Source organism: Chiloscyllium punctatum, chromosome 5, assembly GCF_047496795.1.
Source record: "Chiloscyllium punctatum isolate Juve2018m chromosome 5, sChiPun1.3, whole genome shotgun sequence".
In the NCBI taxonomy this organism is placed as follows: domain Eukaryota; kingdom Metazoa; phylum Chordata; class Chondrichthyes; order Orectolobiformes; family Hemiscylliidae; genus Chiloscyllium; species Chiloscyllium punctatum.
The window spans coordinates 56,633,420-56,655,184 of record NC_092743.1 but is presented as its reverse complement, the minus strand read 5'-3'; the positions used below and the strand labels follow the sequence as shown (position 1 = coordinate 56,655,184).

Below are 21,765 nucleotides of genomic sequence, written 5' to 3'. Positions count from 1 at the left end.
CACAGCCACACCATGACAAAGCTTCTGCAATAACTTTATTTTCTGCATTATTGATAATGACTGACACTTCTTTTTCCTTATATTATTGTTAGCCATTGATGACCTGCACCTCTTTTTGAGATTTTCACTCTAAAATTAAACAAATTTAGCACAGTAAAAACAATACACAACTGACACGTCAGAGGACTGGGCCACACTACCACATGGGTCGAGTGGGTGCGGCCTTCGCCCACCAAGAAAACCCCGTATGTTACGCAGACACGACTGATGCTGCACGCTCCATGAAAACCTTTGGATTACAGAGCTTTTCGGTTTTTAGCTGCTCGGATAAAGGGATATGTACCTGAACTGTACAAGTCCTGCTCTTGTTCATCTTACCAAAATGCAGAACCTTGCATTTATCTGAACTTGACTCCATCTGCCACTCCTTGGCTCATTAAGCTGATCAAGTTCCCTTTGTAATCCTAGTTAACAGTTTTCATTGTCCACTATACTACCAATTCTGGCGTGATCTGTAAACTTACTAACTATACTTCGCAAATTTTCATCCAATTTATTTATATAAATGACAAATAACAGTTGTCCCACCCACCTAACTCTGTGGAACACTGGTAGTCACAGGCCTCCAGCCTGATTAACAATTCTCCACCATTGCCCTTTGTCTCCTACCGTCAAGTCAATTTTATGTCCAATTGGCAAAAGTCTCCTGAATCCTATATGATCTAACTTTACTAACCAGTTTACCACCTGGAACTTTAGCAAAGGCTTTACTGAAGTCCATGTAAACCATGTCTACCACTCTACCCTCATCTATCTTTCTGATCACTGTTGTAGTCGCCCATGCTTGAATTTGACAAAATGACTTTTATGGTTTCTTTTTCACTGACAAAAAACAAACTGAAGAAAATTTTAGTTGATGTAGTATTTCACATAGCTCAAATCATAGCCTTCACAGACAGAGTTTTACTAAGATGGGACTAGAAATAATGGAGTAAGACTCTGATAAGGTAGCTCAGATGAAAACCATGTGATTTTAGATTTCAAAATTTTTATTTGAAACAGAAAGGGAAAGCTTGACCTACCCAAGATGAGGCTTTTTAGATAATTATAATTACATACTAGAGTAGACATGTTTGTACAAGAAAAGTTTAAATTTAATTAGTTATTGGGGACTTTGGGTGATATGGTGGCTCAGTCCAAAGTTATGCATGTCAGATGGATTAGCTATGATAAATTGTCCATAGTGTGCAGAGATGTTTACATTACGTGTATTAACCTTGGGAAATACAGGGGGATGGATGTGGGTGGGTTACTCTTCAGAGGGTTGGTGTGGACCTGTTGGGCTTATGGCCTGTTTCCACTCTGTAGGTATTCTATTCTATTCTTAAACTTCTAAAGGCAGTTAGCCTTGGATGCAGAGACTAGTTTCAATAAACACCTTTGAATAAACTTTTTTTGCCTGCAAGATTAGAACAAAAAGTTAACAAAAGTTTAACAAGATAACCTTGTAAGTGTACCAAGAAACAAATAACAAAAAGGTGGGCCAGAAACAATTTTGAAGCAGTGTTACTATGACTGAGAGAATAAACAACTTTTTTGCAAATCAAATAAGAGGGCAGCTGTACCCAAGCTTGTTGGCTTTGTCACAGAATTACAGAATTAGTTTTAACTATTTAAAACTTTACATTAGTGATAATACTACAAGTATATAACAATTGGTAGAAATCAACATTCTTTTTAATCTGTACCAAGATCAGCAAGGGATATGAAGTGCTGAATTTGAAATATTACAACTACATAATTTGGCTGGCAAATGTGTAGGAAGGAATGTAACAATCAGTATTGAAATGTGGTTAATATTCAAAAGAGTTCAAGGACAGATGATAAAGAGTCTGGCAAACATTACAAGATGGTGGGAGGACCTAAAAGGTGGGATGCTGTCCATCACTGATCATGTATTCACAGGACTGGATGTGCAAGGTCAGAGGGGATGTGGCAAGCACTCATGTCAATGTTGCATGCAACCATTGTAACACCATGTACAAATATCTTGTAGGTTTATTGGGAAAGGTAGAGTGTTACTGACCTCCAACCTGAGCTGTAATTAAGAGGGCAACTGGGCTCCACATCAAAGCCAGATTCAGAACAATCTCTGGCCTCTGTGTGGTAAAGGAGCTCCACGTAAAGATCAATTTGTGCTACTTGTTATGGACCAGGCCAGGCCCCTCAAAACATTCAAGGAGGTAGCCCAGACCCTAACTTTGCTAGTTGTTTTAAGAAGATGTAAAGTAGATATTCCAAGAGAAACACCGCTGGTCAAACCACTTAGTTTTAAACAAAGCAGAATTTATTTACAAGATTACTGAATGAAATACAAATAACAGAAAACAGAATACTAAATAACAACTTCTCCGTAAAGCCAAAAGATCATCCTAATGATACTGTCCCAAATACTTGCTACAATACCCATAAGTACCCCTTGGCACAAAAGGAAACATCAAACAGGACAGATGTCAGACAGAGAGTGTACCAGCCTGGTCCTGCTTCTTTGGGTCCAGCAGCGTCTTCCACACTATTGCTAAAAACCAAACCAGAAAAACTGAGCTGGGAGAACCATCCACTCCCCTTCCATTGTACAAGTTCTTTTATTTAAAAAAAACTTGTAACCCTTCTGCCTGAGGCAATATCTGTTAGCTATTATCAGACTGGCCCCAAAACCCTTCAACCCACAGACTTTTTGGAGTCGGTGTCATTTATGATCTCTCTGAGAAAAAAAAGCCAAAGACAGCATAACCTTATTAAAGGAGCAACTTCGTCACATGTCTCCCCCTTATGGCTTCATTTTAAAACCCCTTAGTACTCTAAAACACAGATATACATTACATTGTCTATAAATATGCAAACTTGCACAACTGCATTCTGTTTCAGTCTGTTATTTCTACCACCGAACACCTCCATTTCTCATTCAAGTCTCAACATTGCGTCAATCATGTTTTCTCGTCCTGCCCAATTTTCAAATTGAATGACTATAACAACAAGCTCCATCTAAACAGTCTGGCAGTTTTGTCTTTAGGTTTCTCCACAAACTTCGAATGGTTATGATCAGTGTATATGATTGCCTCAGATTCTTTACTGGCAACAAAGCACTGTAATGCCAAAACCAAGCTCAAAGTCTCTTTCTCAACTGTTGAATATTTCTACTGAAGAATGTTCAATTTCCTGAAGAAATAGCTGATAGGTCTTTTCATCATCTTCTCGTAACAGCACAACACCGTCAACCACATCACTTGAATAAATAGTCACCTTGAAGAGCTTGGCGTAATTAGGTGTGGCTAATACTGAAGCAGTGGTCAACGCAGCTTTCAATCTGTCAAATGCCTTCAGACAGTTTGCTGTCCACTGAAATTTCTTGCCTTTCTTTAGCAATTCAGTGAGTGGAGCAGCCACACTGCTAAAAGTTGGTATTAATTTTTAATAAAATCCAATCAATCCAACGAACTGCAGTACTGCTTTTTTTGTCAATGGATTAGGAAAATCCCCAATTCTTTGTTTTTGCATCCGATAGATTTTGTCCACACCCAATAACATGGCACAGGAAGGTACTTGGGCTTTGGCAAATTCATTTTAGCCAGGTTTATCACCAAGCCCGTCTTCCTAAATTGATCCAACAAGTCTGATAAATGTTCCTTCGCGTATGACTAAAAATCACCAGGTCATCAATATATGATACAATTGGGTAGTCCGACAATTACTTTATTGGTTAGTCTCTGAAATGTGGCCGGGGTATTTTTCATGCCAAACGGCATGACTTTAAACTGATACAGTCCATTCGGCGTTATGAAAGCCGAATTGCCTTTGCTCTTTCTGACAAAGGTATCTATCAGCATCCTCTGAACAAGTCCAACTTAGACATAGAAGTTGTTTGTCCCAGCTTTTCAACAATCAGATATGATTAGATTACAGTACAGAAACAAGCCATTCAGCCCAACCAGTCCACACTGACCCTCCGAAGAGTAACCCACGCAGACCCATTTTCCTCTGACTAATGCACCTAGCACTATGGGTAATTGAGCATGGCCAATTCACCTGACCTGCACATTTGGACTGTGGGAGAAAACCAGAGCACCCAGAGGAAACCCACACAGACATGTGGAGAATGTGCAAACTCCACACAGACAGTTGCCCAAGGTTGGATTTGAACCGGTGACTCTGGTGCTGTGAGGCAGCAGTGCTAAGCACTGAGCCCACCGTTCCGCCCGTATATGCATCAGTCTTTGTAACTGTATTGACTTTGCGATAGTCCACACATAACCATTGGTACCATCTGGTTTTGGCACCTTTACTATGGCTGACTCCAGTCACTAACTCACTTCGAGAGCAAGCATTTAATCTCCTTTTGAACCTGTGCCAACTTTAGAGGCTTATGCCTATAAGGACGTTGCTTAATCAGAACAGCAGCTCCTATATCTGTACCATGTATAATTAGGTTAGTACTTCCCAGCTTAATTCCACATACTTCCCCATGTAATAGTAATAACTTTCAGGCCATTTTGATTTTCTTCTAAGATAACTCAATTTATTCTAATTTTTAAAAAATTCCTCATTGTCCAATTTAATTTGAGGAATGTCCAATTCAGAATCCTCCGAACTTGGATCTTCCCTCTGTGTTGTAGTCAATAACATTCTCCTCTTGCTTTACTTCCCTGTCAAAATACCTTTTGAGCATATTCACATGACACACATTTCTTTTTCTCTAGAGTTCCTATAAAGTAGTTCACCTTACTCAATTTCTTTTCGACTAAACCTTGCTTTTAAAAAGGTTCACCTATCACTGGAACACTAATACCTTATCCCTGACAGCAATTTTGCGAATTTTTGATTTCTTGTCTGCTTCCTGTTTCATATTTTGCTGTGATACTTTTAAATGTTGTCTAGCCAACTCCCCTGCTCTATTTAATCAGTCCCTAAAATTTGATCCATAGTCCACATAAGCGGTCTCTGAATTCTGAATTTCTTTATCAATTTTAATGATCCTCTCACTTCATGCCTAAAAACTAATTCAAGTGGACTGAATTTGGTTCATTTATTTGGGGTATCTAAGTTTTGACTACAAGCTATCAACATGGTCTTTACTGTCTGATGCCACCTTTCTAGCAGTCCCTGCATTCTGAATGGTAAACAGTAGTTCTGAATTGTTTTATTTCTAAATTATCCCAGGTAGTTATGGATAGTTGTGATGTGAAGTTTGACCCTTAAATTAGACTCTCTCTGTGGGTAGTCTGTATCTAGTGAAAAATTTGAATAATTCCTCAACAATCCTTTTAGCTGTGATATTGTGTAATAGAACAGCCTCTGGAAATCTAGTCGACAATCCATATTGTTAACAAATACCAATGCCCACTTTTTGCTTTAGGTAGGGATATACACAATCAATTAAGACTTTTGTAAAAGGCTCCTCAAATCACAAATAAGTATTAAAAGTGCAGGTTTTATTTCTGCCTGTGGTTTTCCAATTACCTGACATGTGTGGCAAAATTCAACTACACCCTTGTACATTCCAGGCTGGTAAAAGTATTTTAGTATTTTAGCTTGAGTTTCTCTGACTCATAAATGATCCCCTAAAAGGTAGCTCGTGTGCCAGTCGCAACAGCTCCTTTCTATAACCCATTGGCAATATGATTTGATGAACTTCTGCCTATATTTCATCTGCCTGAATACATGATAGCCCTCATTAAGACAATTTTTTAAAACAACAACATTCAGTGATACTATCAGATTCATTTTGTGTATTCCTTTGGATATAGTTGCTTTATATTTTCATCCTTCTACTGTAACTCCGTTAACTTATCAGAGCTAAAGATGTCTGCTTTGTCATCTAGCTGCTCCTGGCTTGTCTCACCAACTAATCAAACAGGATTTCTGCTAATTCCACTTTGATTTTCTTATCTTTGATCTCTCCTGTTTCAACTGGTGACTTTGTGACCTCATTACCACACAGTCAGGAAAAATCCCAGGATGTGTCCTACAGTAGTTCAGTTGCGTGCGTTTCCACTGGCTTTTCAAACCACAAGTAGGCAGCATTCCTACCTGTGAACCAGCTATATCATTAGCAAGGTCAAATTGTATTGCTGGAGCTAAGGGTTTGTCCAGTACTCCTACCACAACTTCTCCCTCTTCACTGGACACTAACCTCACTTTACATAATTCAGCGTATCTTGTCTCAGCTTGAATTCCTATTACTAGCACTTTTTCTGGCAATAGATCTTAAGGTACATATCGCCTCACCTTTGAACAACACAGATGGAGAGGATCTGGTGTCTCTTAATATTGCAACCTCTTTACCGCCTGCTCCTGGCCTATGCAAATAAACTTTACCTACTCAGGTACATGGTTTAAGATGATCTGCCACTTCTTCCTCAACAAACCTCCAACCAGGTTGTACATTCTGGTGCAGCGTTCTATCCTCCATTGTACTTTTAGTTAACACTTCAACAAAATTCCCTGGCTTTTCCTGTTTTCCTACATCTGGCTGTTCAGTGCTCTTCCTAACCCACCAACATTTATTTCGTGTGACCTACTTTATTGCAGTGAAAATACCAGAGCTTTATAACTTCTCCTTCCCCTTTAAAGGGTTTCCTTTTCATTCTGTGGTAAGTTACCCTTATGATCTTCAGAAATCTACCTTTCCTTTTCCACATGAGGATTTCTCTTTTGGCCAGTAAACCTCACTGATTTCAATCAATCATCAGCCATTTCAGCTAATCTTGCCATTTAACTGTTTACTCTCCCACATGGGTTCTCACTACTTCAGAAAGTGAATTTTTGAACTCCTGTCTAAGTGCCAGTTTTTGAAGTACCAGCTCCCCCTCACTTCCTTCCTTCTCTTCTCTTTTTGCCTTTGCTCTGCTTTTAATCATAATTCAAACGGTTTCATTTTGGTTCCTTTTTCCTTGTCTTTTGTCTCTAACTCAAGCTGCTACATCTTCAATTGAATTTTAATAACCTCTAACGATTCTGATAGTATTTAAATTTGCTGGAAATGCTGAGCTATTGCTGTAATTATCTCTTCCTTCCTCATGGAAGGAGGGAACTCCAACCCCAACTTGTCTGCTAATTCCAGTAGCTTGGCCTTATTCACCTTTTGTAAAACTCCTATGGTCACTTCTTCCACCTTCAGAAACCACCTGGTGACAAAGAGCCATTGCTATGCCAAACACTTTTTAAACCAACCAAACTGAACATCCACCACTCGCTGTATTCGAGTCCAACAACCTCAGTCCCGATCTAGAACTACAAAACAAACCCCGCAAAGAGCCCCAATCTGTTATGGACCAGGCCAGACCCCTCAAAACATTTCAAGAAAGTAGCCCAGACCCTAACTTTGCTTGTTGTTTTAAGCAGGTGGAAAGTGGATATTTCAGGAGAAACGCCGCTGGTCAAACCCCTCCATTTAAAACAAAACAGAATTTATTTACAAGATTACTGAATGAAACACGAACAACAGAAAGCAGAGTACCAAATAACTTAACCTCCCCGAAAAACCAACTGATCATCCAAAATTAGTGATGCTGAGCCAAATACTTACAACAATATCCGTAAACACCCCTTGACACAAGAGGATAAACTGAACAGGTTCTTACTGGATAGGAGTCAGAGACAGCGTACCAGCCTATAAACGTTCCTTTGGGTCTAGCAGGTTTTTTCACACTACTGCTAAAAACCAAACCAAACTAGAAAAAAAACTGAGCTGGGAGAACTGCCACTCTCCTTTCATTGTACAAGTGTTATTTTTAAAACCTGAAAGCCTTCTGCGTGAGGCAGTATCTGTTGGCTATTATCACATTGACCCTAAAACCCTTCAACCCCAGACGTTTCGGAGTCTGTCTCATTTACAACTTCTCTGGGCGAGAAAAAAGCCAAGGACAGTATAACCTTGTTAAAAGAGTAGCTTCGTCACATGCTGAACAGAGGACTCAGATTCCTCTTTGAAATCCCTCCAGTCACATCCTCAAAAAACCCTCATGTTTGTCAGACATGATTTCCCACACACAAAGCCATGTCTAATGATGGCTTCTGCACCATCTCTGATCAGTCTCTGCATCTCCAAATACAAGTAAATCCCAACTCTCAGAACCCCCCCTCAAAAAGTCACTCACCAGTCTATACTTTTCAGGCTTCTCCTTACAGCCCCTCTTAAATAAAAACACAACTTTAGTCACCCTCCAGTCCCTCAGCATCTTACCCATGGTTGTAGATGATACAAATATCTCTGCTAGGGGCAGTGGAATTTCTTTCCTAGCTCCCTGCAAAGTCCCTGATCAGGTCCTGGAGATTTACCCACCTTTGTTTTTTCAAGGCCTCCAGCACCTCCTCTTCTGCAACCTAGACTATTTTCAAGCCATCAATATTAGTCTCCTCATTCTCCTCTCCCTGCCAAGTACCCTAGTCTCCATTTCTTTCTCCACAGTAAATACTAGCAAAATAATCATTTCATGTCTCTCCCATCTCCTGTGGTTCTACACACAGAAGGCCTCCTTGATCTCCTAATCTTGTTGCTGTTTTGCTCTTAAAGAACTTGTACAATCTCTGTGGATTATCTTTAACCTATCTGCCAATGCTATCTCATATCCACATTATGGTCTTCCGATTTTCCTCTTAAGATAATAAAGGGCGTATGGGCATTCTTAAAGAAATTCACTTCATCACAGTTGTCTATACCTGACATGGCTCCTCCTTTTTGAGACTCATAAGTGTCTACTTTTCCAAACAGTCTGTCATTTGGGATCTTTCCAAACGACAACATAAAATGTGTTATTCTTATCAACTTTCCTTTTTAACCTCCTCAAAAAAAAAGTGTTATTCAGGCAACATTCCCTCAACAAATCAGTGCCCACTTTCCTCAATCAACCCATGCTCTAATACTTCCTTTCAGAAATTCTTTTCCTAGTATTTTGCCTACAAATGAAGTTATGCTTGCAATTACTCAGTTTGCCCTTAAAAAAAACAAACTGTACATCACAGATATCTAAATGACATCAGGCCTGCACTGAAAGAAAATGAAAATGATGGTAAGTATAAGGGAGTGCTTACTGTAACTCCAACCAAAACTCCCATTTTCACATGAGCCTTGCTTTAAAAGTCCTTAGAAATTAAACTTTAATTTAGATGTTTAGTTGTTGGTCTATTACAAAGAAAGTCTTTCATCTTATAACTGATATACAAATCAATTCCTTTGTATGTTTATATTTTAGAAAAAGTTACCATATTTACAAAAGTATATTTAAATAACTTTAGCATACATGGCACTTATGATTGCAACTCAGTCAAAGATGTTTGTGCTCTTTCATAACACTAACAGCCAATTAATTAATTCATCCACTTCTGAAGTTAGGTAGTCTGTACATAATTAATAAAAAGTTCAATTTCCCAACATTGGAATGTCTAGATGTAGCAAAACTTTATCTTTATATATTTCTAATTACTAAAATGGGTAAATCAAATGATGAGAAAAATACTTACAATTTGTTCTGAGGATAATCTCAGTGACTTCTTGTATGAGACAGAACATCCCTGATTTGAGTTCTCTGATAATTTTGTGTCACTTGCTTTTGGTTCATTTACGTTAGTGGAGTCTTCATCACTAGAGGAGTCTCCTTCTTTGGATCTCATCAAACACAGTTATAAAAAGGAAAAACAAAACACTGACTAAATCGTAGCAAAAACCATGCATGAATTTATAAACTGTAGAAAAAAAATTCATATTTAGGAATGGTTCCACAACTAGTTTGCAGTAAAATCACAAATCTCATGAATATTAATTATTTCCTGATGTAAACAAATGATAAATTTAATCCCTAAAGCTACGCAATTTGAAAAAAATCAAATATAACTGGTAGTCAGACATCATTGTGACTCAAACACGCACTGCTCTGGCACAGATTTTTTGTAGGTTTTTCCACCCGAATATATGGTCATTAGAAATAGAAAATAATAGTGCATCCCTTCACCAGGGACTGCGTGAACTAAATACAAAAGTATATCATTAACCAGGTTGAGAACATAAGGAATGAGAGCAGGAGTAGACACTCATGCCTGCTCTCAATATGGCTGATCTGCAGTCTCAATTCTACTTCCTGCATATTCCCCATACATTTCGATTCCCTGAGACACCAAAAACGGCTTAAAGTATACTCAATACTGGAACATTCACAATTTCCTGGCCTAGAGAACGGCAAAGATTTGCAACCTTTGAATGAAGTAGTTTTTCCTTATCTCCATCCTGAATGATTGAATTAGGTTTCTTCTCACATGTCCTCACAAGAGTACAGTGAAAAGTTTACAATTCACCACTTTTGGTGCCATTTTAGATACAAAAGGAGCTAGATTTTTGGTACAAAGCAGAAAAATAAAGAAAACAAAGAATTTAAACACTGTAGTCCTTCTTAGTAAAACATAGAAAAAAAAAACAAAATAAACACAGTTAACAGTTCAACACCACAGTCCATAGCCATGCTGGGCTTACTCCTCACGAGTTCGACCTCCCCTGCCTCAGGCTACCTAAATACCCTGGTAAAAACAATGACTGCAGATGCTGAAAACCAAATACTGGATTAGTGGTGCTGGACGAGCACAGCAGTTCAGGCAGCAATGCTCGTTGGATGCTGCCTGAACTGCTGTGCTCTTCCAGCACCACTAATCCAGTGCCTAAATACTCTGCCTTGCAGCCTGCTTCTGCTCCCGGCACCACCACAGGTTGGCTGCTCTTGTTCTCACCACCCCTTACACAGAGGCTGTGGCCTGTATTTTAGGTTCTTTAGAAAGCAGAAACAACCTCTGTCTATCCAGTCAAGTCTCTTTTGAATCTACTGAGTTTCGAATTACATTAAGTCTCATTTGTCTGAACTCTAGAATCAAAGGCCTAATTTAATCAAACTCAGTATAAACCAAATAGGCATCCCACAAATCAATTTTTAAACCTGGCTACATTGGATGCAGAACAAAATTGTGCATAGTACTCCTGTATCATAAATTACTCTTTTCTGAATGTGACAAGTGGAATCTTGCAGGCATCTGTGCTGGGCAGACAAAAAGAGATAAGTAAGCATATTATGAAGAGGATGCAAAGAGGTTGAAGACTAATATTGATAAGTTGAATGGACAAAAGTCTGGAGGATAGAGTATAATGTGGACAAGTGTGAAGTGATACCATACAGCAGAAAGCAAAGCATTACTTAAACAGACATGGAGAGCACAATTCTGAAATGCAGAAGGATAAAAGTTTCCTTATGCACGAGTTACAAAATATGAATATGTACAGCAATTAACTCATGTGGCTAATGGAAATGATTCCTTCATTGTGAAAGGAACTGATCTGAAAAGTAAGGGGGAATGATACGCTGCAGTTATACAAAACATTGTTGAAACAACATCTTGAATATTCTGTGGAGTTTGGTCTTCTTACTTAAAGAAAAATGTAAATAAACTGGGGAGTGTTCAGAGAAGGCTTACTAGATTGACCCTGGAATGCATAAGTTGTCTTATGGGGCAAGGTTGAATAAGTTGAGCTTGTTCAGGAGAAGTGACTTGATAGCATACAAGATCCAAATGACCTTGACAATTTTGACATTGAAAGGTTATATCCTCTTGCTGAGGAGTTCAGAATTTGGGAATAGTGTTCAAAATTAATGGGTAGCCTTTTTAGAACAGAAATGTGATTTTTCTCCCCCCTCTTCAGAGGGCTGAGAAGCTTTGGAACTCTTATTCAGTGGAGTGGTGATAATTGGGGTCATTGAATATTTCTAAGGTGGAATTAGATAGATTCTCTCTAGGCAAGGGAATCAATAGTTATTGGGAAGAGTTAGGAATGTGGAATTCAAACACAAACAAAAATCAGCCACAACCTTATTAGATGGCAGAGCAGGCTGGAGGGGCTATACTCAATGCACTAACTAATAAAGGCAATTGTACCAAGCTCCTCCTTCACTATCCTGTATGTGACTCTACCTTCTAGGAACTGTGAACCTGCACCCCAAAGTCTCTTTGTTTAGCAACATTCCCAGGAACTTACCATTACGAGTAATTCCTGCCCTGAAGTGCCTTACCAAAATACATCTCCCATTTATCTTAAATCCCATCTCCCATTCCAGTCCATTTGCCCATCTAATCAAGGGCCTATTGTATCCTTAAGATAACTTTCTTCATTGCCCACTGTTCCACCAATTCTGGTGTCATCTGCAAACTTACTAAGCATTTATTCTATATTCACAACCAAACCATTTATATAAAAATTATAAAAAAGCAGTTGATCCAGCAACAATCCTTGCAGCACACTACTGGTCACAGGCCTCTAATCTATAAAACAACCTTCCAACACAACCCTCTTCAAGCCGATTTTGTAATTTAGATTAATGGTTTACTTATAGCTAGAGACTAATAATCTGTATGAAATAGTAATTTCTTGTCAAGGACAGAAAACTGGCCTGTGCTTTCTATCAACCTGAAAATCAGGTAGCCAGTAGATTTTGCATATTTCTTTCAAAAATTTTCACTTTTGTGATGACTCCGGGAAGAGCAGGACTTGATTTTCTACATGCTATTCTAGTGAATCATGTCACAAAAGCAAGATAAAAATAGAAAGGACTACACAGAACACTGTCTGTTCCACAGTCAGTACCTTCCTTCCTCTTGTACCCTCACAACAATACTTGAGTTCTTGCTAAGTTCATGCAAGGTTTACTTCCAATTTAAAGTGATGAGTTAAACCTTTGAGGTACAGGGAATATAAAGAAGAGTTCTCGCCTTCATAACGTCAAGAAAGAAAAAAATACTAATTCAATTAAAACCAAAAAATTCCTAACTGAAGGCTCTTCAGTGCAGAATAACTAAAATAATGGTTGTACATTGTGCTAAAGTATAAAGATTTACCTGCTGGTGGCAGAGTTTTGGCTTGGATCAGGTTTGCTGCTTTCATCTAATTTATCTTGTTTTGCTTCAGGCTGTCAATACACAGAAATTTTATATAGAGATAATAACAAAAGACAGAAAATGGGAAAATAAAAACTGATTACTTCTAACCATTCACACAGTAGGCACAATCCAACCAATAATTAACCCACTCTGATTTTGCAACAAAATGTTCTCTTTCCTTTCTTGATCACATCTGAGCGACCTACTGTCAATTTCTACATGGTAGCCTGGTTAGTGGTCAACAGAAATATTCACTAGTAGCTGACCATTACGGTTTGCATTTTACAGGCATGAAAGTGTGAGCAGCAGGCCTGACAGGGCAAGGAGAGTGATATCCTGATAAAACAGGTGTCTTCTCGTTTAAGGCTTCACACAAATAACTACCTGAAGTACAGTTACCAAAGTCTAATATATTCCTTACATAATATTCCTATTACAAGTTAAAAATAAAAGTTTTTAAAGCAAATTTTCACACTAAACGTTGAAAATTCAGGAAAAAATTCAATGGGTAGATGTTCATGCTTGGTCAAGAGTGAAAAATATTTAAATATCTGGAAACTAATATTCAAAATGCTGATTGTTAATTTAAAGAATTAGAGGTAAAACAATTTAATAAAATCCTTTACAGACTCAAATTTATCCTATTCCATCCTGCATGGTACATATTGGCAATAATACCTGTTTGACAGCATTGTCTTTCTTACGCCAGAACCACCATCTGCCAGACTTCTTTGGCATCTTCTCTTTCACCCAGTCATCAATTGTTGCCTATAGGTTACAGAATGTATGTTTTGCAAAAAAACATTGATATATTACACTCACAATACAGTTATACAAAAACAATGCTCCCCATTCAAATTCAAGCAACATTTACCATATTTTCATACTTCTTTAGATCCAGAGCTTGTCTACTTGATTTGCAGTGAAATGTTTTACATTCCTAAAATTTACACCTGCTATTTAGAACGGTAACAGCACAGGAGGCAGCCACTTTGCCCAACAGATTCATGCTGATCAATTTGAATATGCAGTTCAGATAGTACCACTATTCTTTCTTTCATGGGAGAGGGAGAGCAGAAGATTGTAGTGAATCAATCAATACAATGGATTTTAAAAAGATAAGACTTCCATTCATAATGCAGGCAGTTGACCAATCAAACATTGTATTGTCAATTCTAATTAGACACTTGCTCCATTTCCACAAACTGGAACATTAATTCAGTAATCTTAAGAGATTGAATGTTTCTTTTACCTTTGGTAGACACTTTTGGAAAGCCTGCATGCTGAGAATCATGGGAGCAGCTAATGCCCAATTATAGTACCTGTAAAATTAAATACTTTGCTTAAGTAATTTCCAGAGAAAAGAAGATAACTCAAACTGTGTTCCTGCAACACAAAAAAGACATACAGGGTGGAAAATACTGTCACAATTTTGTTTACAGCAAAATCCCTAGAAACAAAGCCAAAGGAGTATTTTGTTAATCAAAACATTATGTAAAAGAAACAAGCTGCAACTCAGCAGTACAAACCAGTTTTCAGAATTGAGACATACACATTCAAAACAGAGAAACAAATTCTTCAACACTTTCAAGGTCTTCCAACTTTCTAACCGGAATAATCCTCATCAGCAATGTCCTGCAATAGAATTCATGACCCACTCCAAAGGTGATTATAAAATGTTTGTGGTCATAAAGAATAAATTAATAGCAGAAATAAATCTTACTCTAGATATTCTTTCCTGTTATATTTTTACATTCTTCGAATTACCTGATGGCAATGGATTAAACAACAGTGAATCCAGGGTCAGCTAGCCAACTGGGTACAAAATTGGCTTAATGGTAGGAGGGACAGGTTGGTGGTAAAGGGTTGTTTTTCAGGCTGGAGGCCAGTGACCGGCAGTGCTCCATAGGAATTGGTGCTAAATCCACTGTTGTTTATCACTTAGATAAACAATTTGGATTAGAATATAGGAAGCATGCAGATGACACTAAAATCGGTGGGACAGTGGACAGTAAAAAGTTATTTCAAGAGTAAAACAGGATCTTGATCAGCTAGGCCAATGGGCTGAGGAGTGGTAAATGGAGTTTATTTAAGATAAATGCGATGTGCTGCAATTTGGTAATCAAAACCAGAGCATGACTCATACAGTTCATGGTAGGGTCCAGGGAAAGGTGGTTGAACAAAGAAATATAGGGGTGCAGGTATGTAATTTTTTTTGAAAGTGACATCACATGTTGACAGTAGTGAAGATCACAATTGGCACACTTGCCTTCATTGATCAGAGTATTGAGTATAGGAGTTTGGAAGTGCTGTATGGGACATCAGTGAGGTCACTTTTAGAGTGCTAACTGCAGTTCTGACCACCTTGCTACAGGAAGGATATTATTAAATTTGAAATTTCTGAAAGTAGATAAAATCTACAAGGATGCTACTGGGAATTGAGAGTTTCAGTTATAAAGAAGCTGGATAGGTTGGGATTGTTTTCCTTGGACCATAAAAGGTTGAGGGTGACCTTATGGAGGTTTATAAAACCATGAGGGGCATAGATAAGGTGAATGGCAAAAGGTCTTTTCCCTAGGGTAGGGAAATTCAAAACTAGAGGGCTTAGGTTTAAGGTTAGATTAGATTAGACTAGATTAGATTAGATTAGATTACAGTGTGGAAACAGGCCCTTCGGCCCAACAAGTCCACACCAACCCACCGAAGCACAACCCACCCAGACCCATTCCCCTACATTTACCCCTTCACCTAACACCAGGGGCAATTTAGCATGGCCAATTCACCTAACCTACACATTTTTGGACTGTGCGAGGAAACCGGAGCACCTGGAGGAAACCCACGCAGACACGGGGAGAATGTACAAACTCCTGAGGCGGGAATTGAATCCGGGTTTCTGGCGCTGTGAGGCAGCAGTGCTAACCACTGTGCCACCGTGCCGCCCAAAGGTGAGAGGGGATAGATTTAAAAGGGACCTGGGGAACAACTTTTTCAACAGAGGCTGGTGCGCACATGGAATGAACAGCCAGAAGGAATGGTAGATGCCGGTAAAGTTACAATATTCAAAAGACATATGGATAGATACACAAATAAGAATGGTTGAGGGGAATTTGGGCTAAATGCAAGCAAGTGGGTCTAATTTCGTTTGGAAATCTAGTCAGAATGGAAATGTTGGACTGAAGGGTCTGTTTCCATGCTGTATGACATTATGACACTATGAAGAATAAAGAAATGTGCTGTATACTATTCTAATCTACAGAGACTGCAGAACTATGGGAAGAACTGAAAACAAAAGTGGGGGGAGGGGGGGGGGGGGGAAAAAAGAGGGGAGAAGAGGCCAACCGGAGATTGAGGAACAAATATGCAAAGGGATTGCAGATAGCTGCAAGAATAATAGGGTTGTAATAGTAGGCGATTTCAACTTTCCTTGACTAGGACTACTACAGTGTTAAGGGCTTGGATAAAAATAAAATTGAGTGCATTCAGGAAGAGTTGCGCATGAAGCAGGAATATGGTCCCACTACAAAAGGGGCCAAATTTCCCCTGTCTTATTTCCCAAGAGAAGGTCAAGTGACAAGTGTTAGAGGGGGAGCACTTTGATCATAATTCTATTGGTTTTAAAACAGCTATAGAAAAGGATAGGTCTCGTCCACAGTGAAAGGTCCAAATTGAGACAAGGCCAATTTCAATGGTGTTAGACAGGAACTTGCAAAAAGTTTTGGGGGAAGCTGTTTGCAGGCAAAAAGACATCTGGTAAGTGGGAGGCTGTCAAAAGGTGAGGTAGAGGGCCAGCCTGTTCATGTTTGAGTGAAGGGTAGGGAACCCTGGATGACTAGAGTTATTGAAGCCATGGTCAAGAAAAAGGAGGCATAATACATATATCGGCAGCTAGGATCAACTGAATTCCCTGAGAAGTACAGAGGGTGTCACAATACACTCTTGAGAAATCAGGAGAGCTAAAAGGGGATACAAGATAGCTTTGACAGATAAAGTAAAAGGAGAACTGAAGAGATTCCCCAAGTACGTGAAGGGCAAAAAGAGTAATTAGGGAGGGAATAGGGTCTTTTAAAGATCAACAAAATCATCCATATGAAGAGCCACAAGAGATGCACGAGATCCCTAAATGAATTTCTCATCAGTATTTACCATGGAGAAAAGCATGGGTGCTAGGGAACTTAAGAAAGTAAATAGGGATGTCTTGAAGGCAGTCCAAATTACAGAAGAGGTGCTGCTGGGAGTCTTCAAACACATTAGGGTAGTTAAATCCCCAGGAAGTAATGGTGTATCCCAGGGCTTTGTGGGAGGCTAGGAAGGAAATTGCGGGGCCCCTAGAGGAGATATTTGTATCATTGACAGCCATGAGTGAAGTGCCTAAAGATTGGAGGGTGACTAATGGTGCACTATTATTTAAGAAAGGCTGCAGGGAAATGCCTGGGAACTAGACCAGCAAAACGGATGTCTGAAGTGGGTAAGTTGTGTTAGAGGAGATTCTGAGACGCAGGGTCTACAAGCAATTGGAGGCGCAAGGATTCATTTGGTTCTGGCACATGGCTTTGTGCATGGGAAATCATGTCTCACTGATTTAGTTGATCTTTTTGAAGGAGTGACCAAGAAAGTAGATAGGATAGTGCAGTGGACATCATTCTACATGGACTTCAGCAAGACTTTGACAAAGTAACACACGGTAGGTTGTTGAGTAAGGTTAAATCTCATGGGGTCTAGGGAGATCTAGCCAACTAGATACAAAATTGCTTTGATGGTAGAAGATGGTGGTGGTAGAAGGTTGTTTTTCAGACTGGAGGTCGGTGACAGCTGTGTGCCACCGGGATCAGTGCTGGATCCACTGTTTTTTGTCATTTATATGACTAGTTTGATGAGAATTTAAAAAGCATGTTAAGTTTGCAGATGACACAAAGATTGGTGGTATATAATGGACAGCAAAGCTCATCTGGGAATGCAGTGAGATCCTGATCAATTAGGCCTGTGGGTACAGGAATAGCAGACAAAGTTTAGATAAATACAAGGTATTGCATTTTGGTGGTGGGTCCAACCAGAGCAGAACTTACACAGTTGATGGTAGGGTCCTGGGGAGTATTACAGAACAAAGATTTAGGGATACAGGTTCATAGCTCCTCAAAATTGGAATCACAGGTAGACACAGGTAACGAAAAAGGCTTTTGGCTTGCTTGCTTGCTTTCATTGGTCAGAGCACTGAGTATAGGAGTTGGGACATCTTGTTGCAGCTGTACAAGATGTTGGTGAGGCCACATTTGGAGAATTGCATGCAGGTCTGGCTGCTCTACTATAGAAAGGATATTATTAAACCAGAAAGAGTGCACACAAGATTTACTAGGATGCCACCTGTGCTAGAAGATTTCAGTTATAAGGGGATGTGCAGGAGACGGAGGGGTGACCATATTGAGGTCTATAAAATCATAGGAGGCATAGATATGGTAGATAGCCAACAGCACTTTTTCCCCATGATTGGGGTTGGGGAGGGGTATCTAAATCTAGAGGGCATACATTCAAGGTGAGAAGGAAGAGATAGAAAGGATCCAGAGGGACATATTTTTCATACAGAGGGTGGAGTGCGTCTGGAACAGCCTGTTAGAGGTAGTGGTGGAAAAGAGTACAATTTCTTCATTTAAGAAACATTTATACAGAACATGGATGGGATAGGTATGGACCAAACACAAGTGGGACTAGTTTAATTGTGAAAACTGGTGGGCATGGGCAAGTTAGGCCAAAGGGCCTGTTTCCATGCTGTAGACCTCTATGACGAAGTTATTAAATGCTAAGGGAAAGGTTATCCGATGTTTCATTGTTTACTTTATTTCCCTTTGCTACATTAACAGAGACAGCAACGCACAATCAATCAAATATGCTTTAAAATCTAATGTCTCAGTGAAAATACATACTTCCCTTCACACACTCAATAAGGAGACAGTGATTAGATTATTGGATACTATACCTGTTATGAATTCTTAGAACAAGATTAGGATCATCTATAATCCCAGGATTTTCTGCAAATTGCTGATAGGTAACAAGATGTTGTAAGAATTTGTCTGCAAAAGAATACAAAATACCACTTAAGTGTTTTGATCTTAAATGATCCTTGTCCCTTTTGACATAGCCAATCAATAAAGTATAGCCGATTTTGAGTACATTACAGAAAAACAAATGATTTGCTACTTTCTGCTCTCCTTTGTCAAGAGAAGTTGAATAATGCTACTCTTATCTAGTCACTTGCAAGTTCACATTTGTCTGGACCACAAAACATGATCCAATACTTCAGCTGATCTTTATAAGCTGTTCAAAAAGATTTGATTTAATTTTTCCTTTTAATGTTGTTTCTGGCTTTCTCCCTCAATGGAAGGAGTACCCAGACTACACCAAGTGCTTCCCCACATCAAAATGGCTGAAATTGGAAAAGTACTTCTCAATACAAATTTGAAAAATATGGACAAAGGAGATAGGAAAAGACTACCCAAATGAGAATAGGTTCGACAACAAGAGGGCACAGAATTAAGATGGTGGACAAAGAAGCCATGGCAGCATGAAGAAAAATGTTGTTACAAAGCAAGTCATTAAGACCTGCAAGGCCCTGCCTGAGTCGGGGTAGTGGCAGGATTAGTCGGAGCATTCAATAGGGAATTGGAATATCTGAGAAAGAAAAACATGCAGGGCTATGAAGTAAAGGTGGGCTATCTTGGTGAATGGATCCTTTGGAGAGCCAGAGGCAGAAGGCTGAATAGTTTCACTACAGGAAGAAGCCATTCTGTAATCTAACTGTTCTGTTACCCTGGGAAATCCTATTACATTGCCCAATGTACATTTCTTCAATTTCACTAAATTTAATTTCTTTTTGGTTTTAAATTTTAGTTAAATTAGACTTTGACTTATGATTCATGTAATAAAGGAAAAAATATCAAATCATAATTATTCAATTACTAAGGTAGCTGTTTAAAAGAAGCTTGGTTTGACACCTGCATCAGTTAAAACAGATGGATATTATTGATTGCTTCACATAGCTTCATAATCATGAGCAATCATTTGACGCTAAAAATCAACACACACACAAAAGTTGCAAATGTTATGTCCAAGCTGACCATAGGACAACAGCAAATCAAAATGTGAGCTGACAAAGCCAGAGTCCTTAGTATCCACATTACCTAGGACGTGCTACTAATCTAGGCAGGATTAAAAAGCCTAACAGTTTCCACATTTCTTAGCAGGGCAAGGTTGGCAACTCTGTGTCAATTCCATCACCAAAAGCATATTGCTACATCAATGATGTCAGCATTGGCCTATCAGTCAACCAATGAATAGCCAATCACCCAAAGTCCTTCTGTATGCTGAGTAAGTCCCTGGACACGGCATTTTCCATGTCGGTAGCTCTGCCACAAGGACACCGGCAAGCAACATATGAAGCTGAAGTTGGTAGTTGGTAGTTGAATCGCTGATAGCTGGTGATCTCTACAGGCTAACTGTTTGGAGAGGCATTGTAAGAGACAAGTAGAAGCTAAAAGTTCAGCTGCAAAGAAGGGGGCCTAGAGAAAAAGGCCAGCAAGTTCTGTACACTCTCAGTCCATGGTCTTCCTCTGCAGCAAATATTGCAGAGGCTGCCATGCCAGAGTTGAGGTCTTGAAGCACATCAGATGATGTTTAACAGAGTTGACCACCATCTTATGAAACAGAATGCAGTGACTCACTAGTGTAGGAAACATTTCAAGACAAGGGTCTGGATGTATCCAAATGCAATAAGTCTCAAATATCAAATGAGACTTAGTGGTCCCAAGATGGACTTATGAGTTGTCCGGCCATAGTACTAACTCTACCAGTGGCAGGTCTACTAAGCAATCCTGAATGGGAAAAAAATTTTAAAATAAAATCACAAAACAACATAATAAATTAACAAAGTATGCCATGCTTATAAACACATGAAATCTGATCTGTCCAATTACCAACCCAGTCGATTCTCAATTGTTAAAGTGGTGCAGAGTGCCATTGACAATGTTATCAAGAAACAGTTCTGCAGTAATAACCAGCCCAATACTTAGTCTAGGTTCCAGGACAGCTCAGCTCCTGACAATTAGAACAGCTTTGGTCCAAACACTAGCTGAGGTGACTGACAAACCACAACTATCATCCTATCTGCCAGGTGTGACTCCAAACAGCAAAGAGTTAGCCCACAATAAGTGTGGATTCCAGTTCACTTTCACCTCACCTCTGGAATTCAAAATATCTGAGTTCCAAGTTTGATAAGAGTGACTGCCCGCAATCATACCAGCAAGAAGTCAAAGTGAAATGAAGGGAGGGAGGGAGGAAAGCAAGCAAGAACGCAAAGAAAGAAAGCAAGCAAGAAAGCAAGAAAGACAGAAAAAAAGAAACTAATTAGGGGAATAAAACACCAACTACAAATGGTAATTTTGGGCAAAAGAGGAGTAGGAAAGGTTTAAAACAGTAATTCAACTGTTCAGGAGAAATAAACTTTCCACAAAAAGTAAAGAAAAATAGCCAATAATAAAGCAGTAATGGTGCATAAAAATACAAGAACAATATTGAAACTGAAAAATAAGGTATTGTTTCAGGACAGTGCTTCTTATTCACTCATAGGACTTTATGTCACTGGCTGGGCAGCATTTATTGCCTGGTCCTAGTTACCTTTGAGGAGGTGGTGGTGAACTGCCAATCAAAACCACTACAGTCCACGTGCTATAGGTTGACTCACAATGCTCTTGAGGGGATTCCAGGATATTGACCCAGCAACGGTGAAGTAATGGTGGGCATATTTCAAGTCAA

The 21,765-nt window shown here is 39.1% G+C and overlaps 1 protein-coding gene across 3 annotated transcripts in view; it reads right to left on the bottom strand.

Annotated features, from left to right (window-relative positions):
• Positions 1-21,765, bottom strand: part of lpin2 (lipin 2) — a 121,516-nt gene that overhangs the window by 22,753 nt on the left and 76,998 nt on the right. For all 3 annotated transcript variants that reach the window (XM_072570378.1, XM_072570377.1, XM_072570379.1), the window contains 5 exons: positions 18,935-19,028; positions 14,219-14,288; positions 13,645-13,734; positions 12,925-12,995; positions 9,520-9,664 (listed from right to left, as the gene is read on the bottom strand). In XM_072570378.1, coding sequence (XP_072426479.1) covers positions 9,520-9,664; positions 12,925-12,995; positions 13,645-13,734; positions 14,219-14,288; positions 18,935-19,028 — 470 coding nt within the window. The remainder of the gene's footprint in view (positions 1-9,519; positions 9,665-12,924; positions 12,996-13,644; positions 13,735-14,218; positions 14,289-18,934; positions 19,029-21,765) is intronic.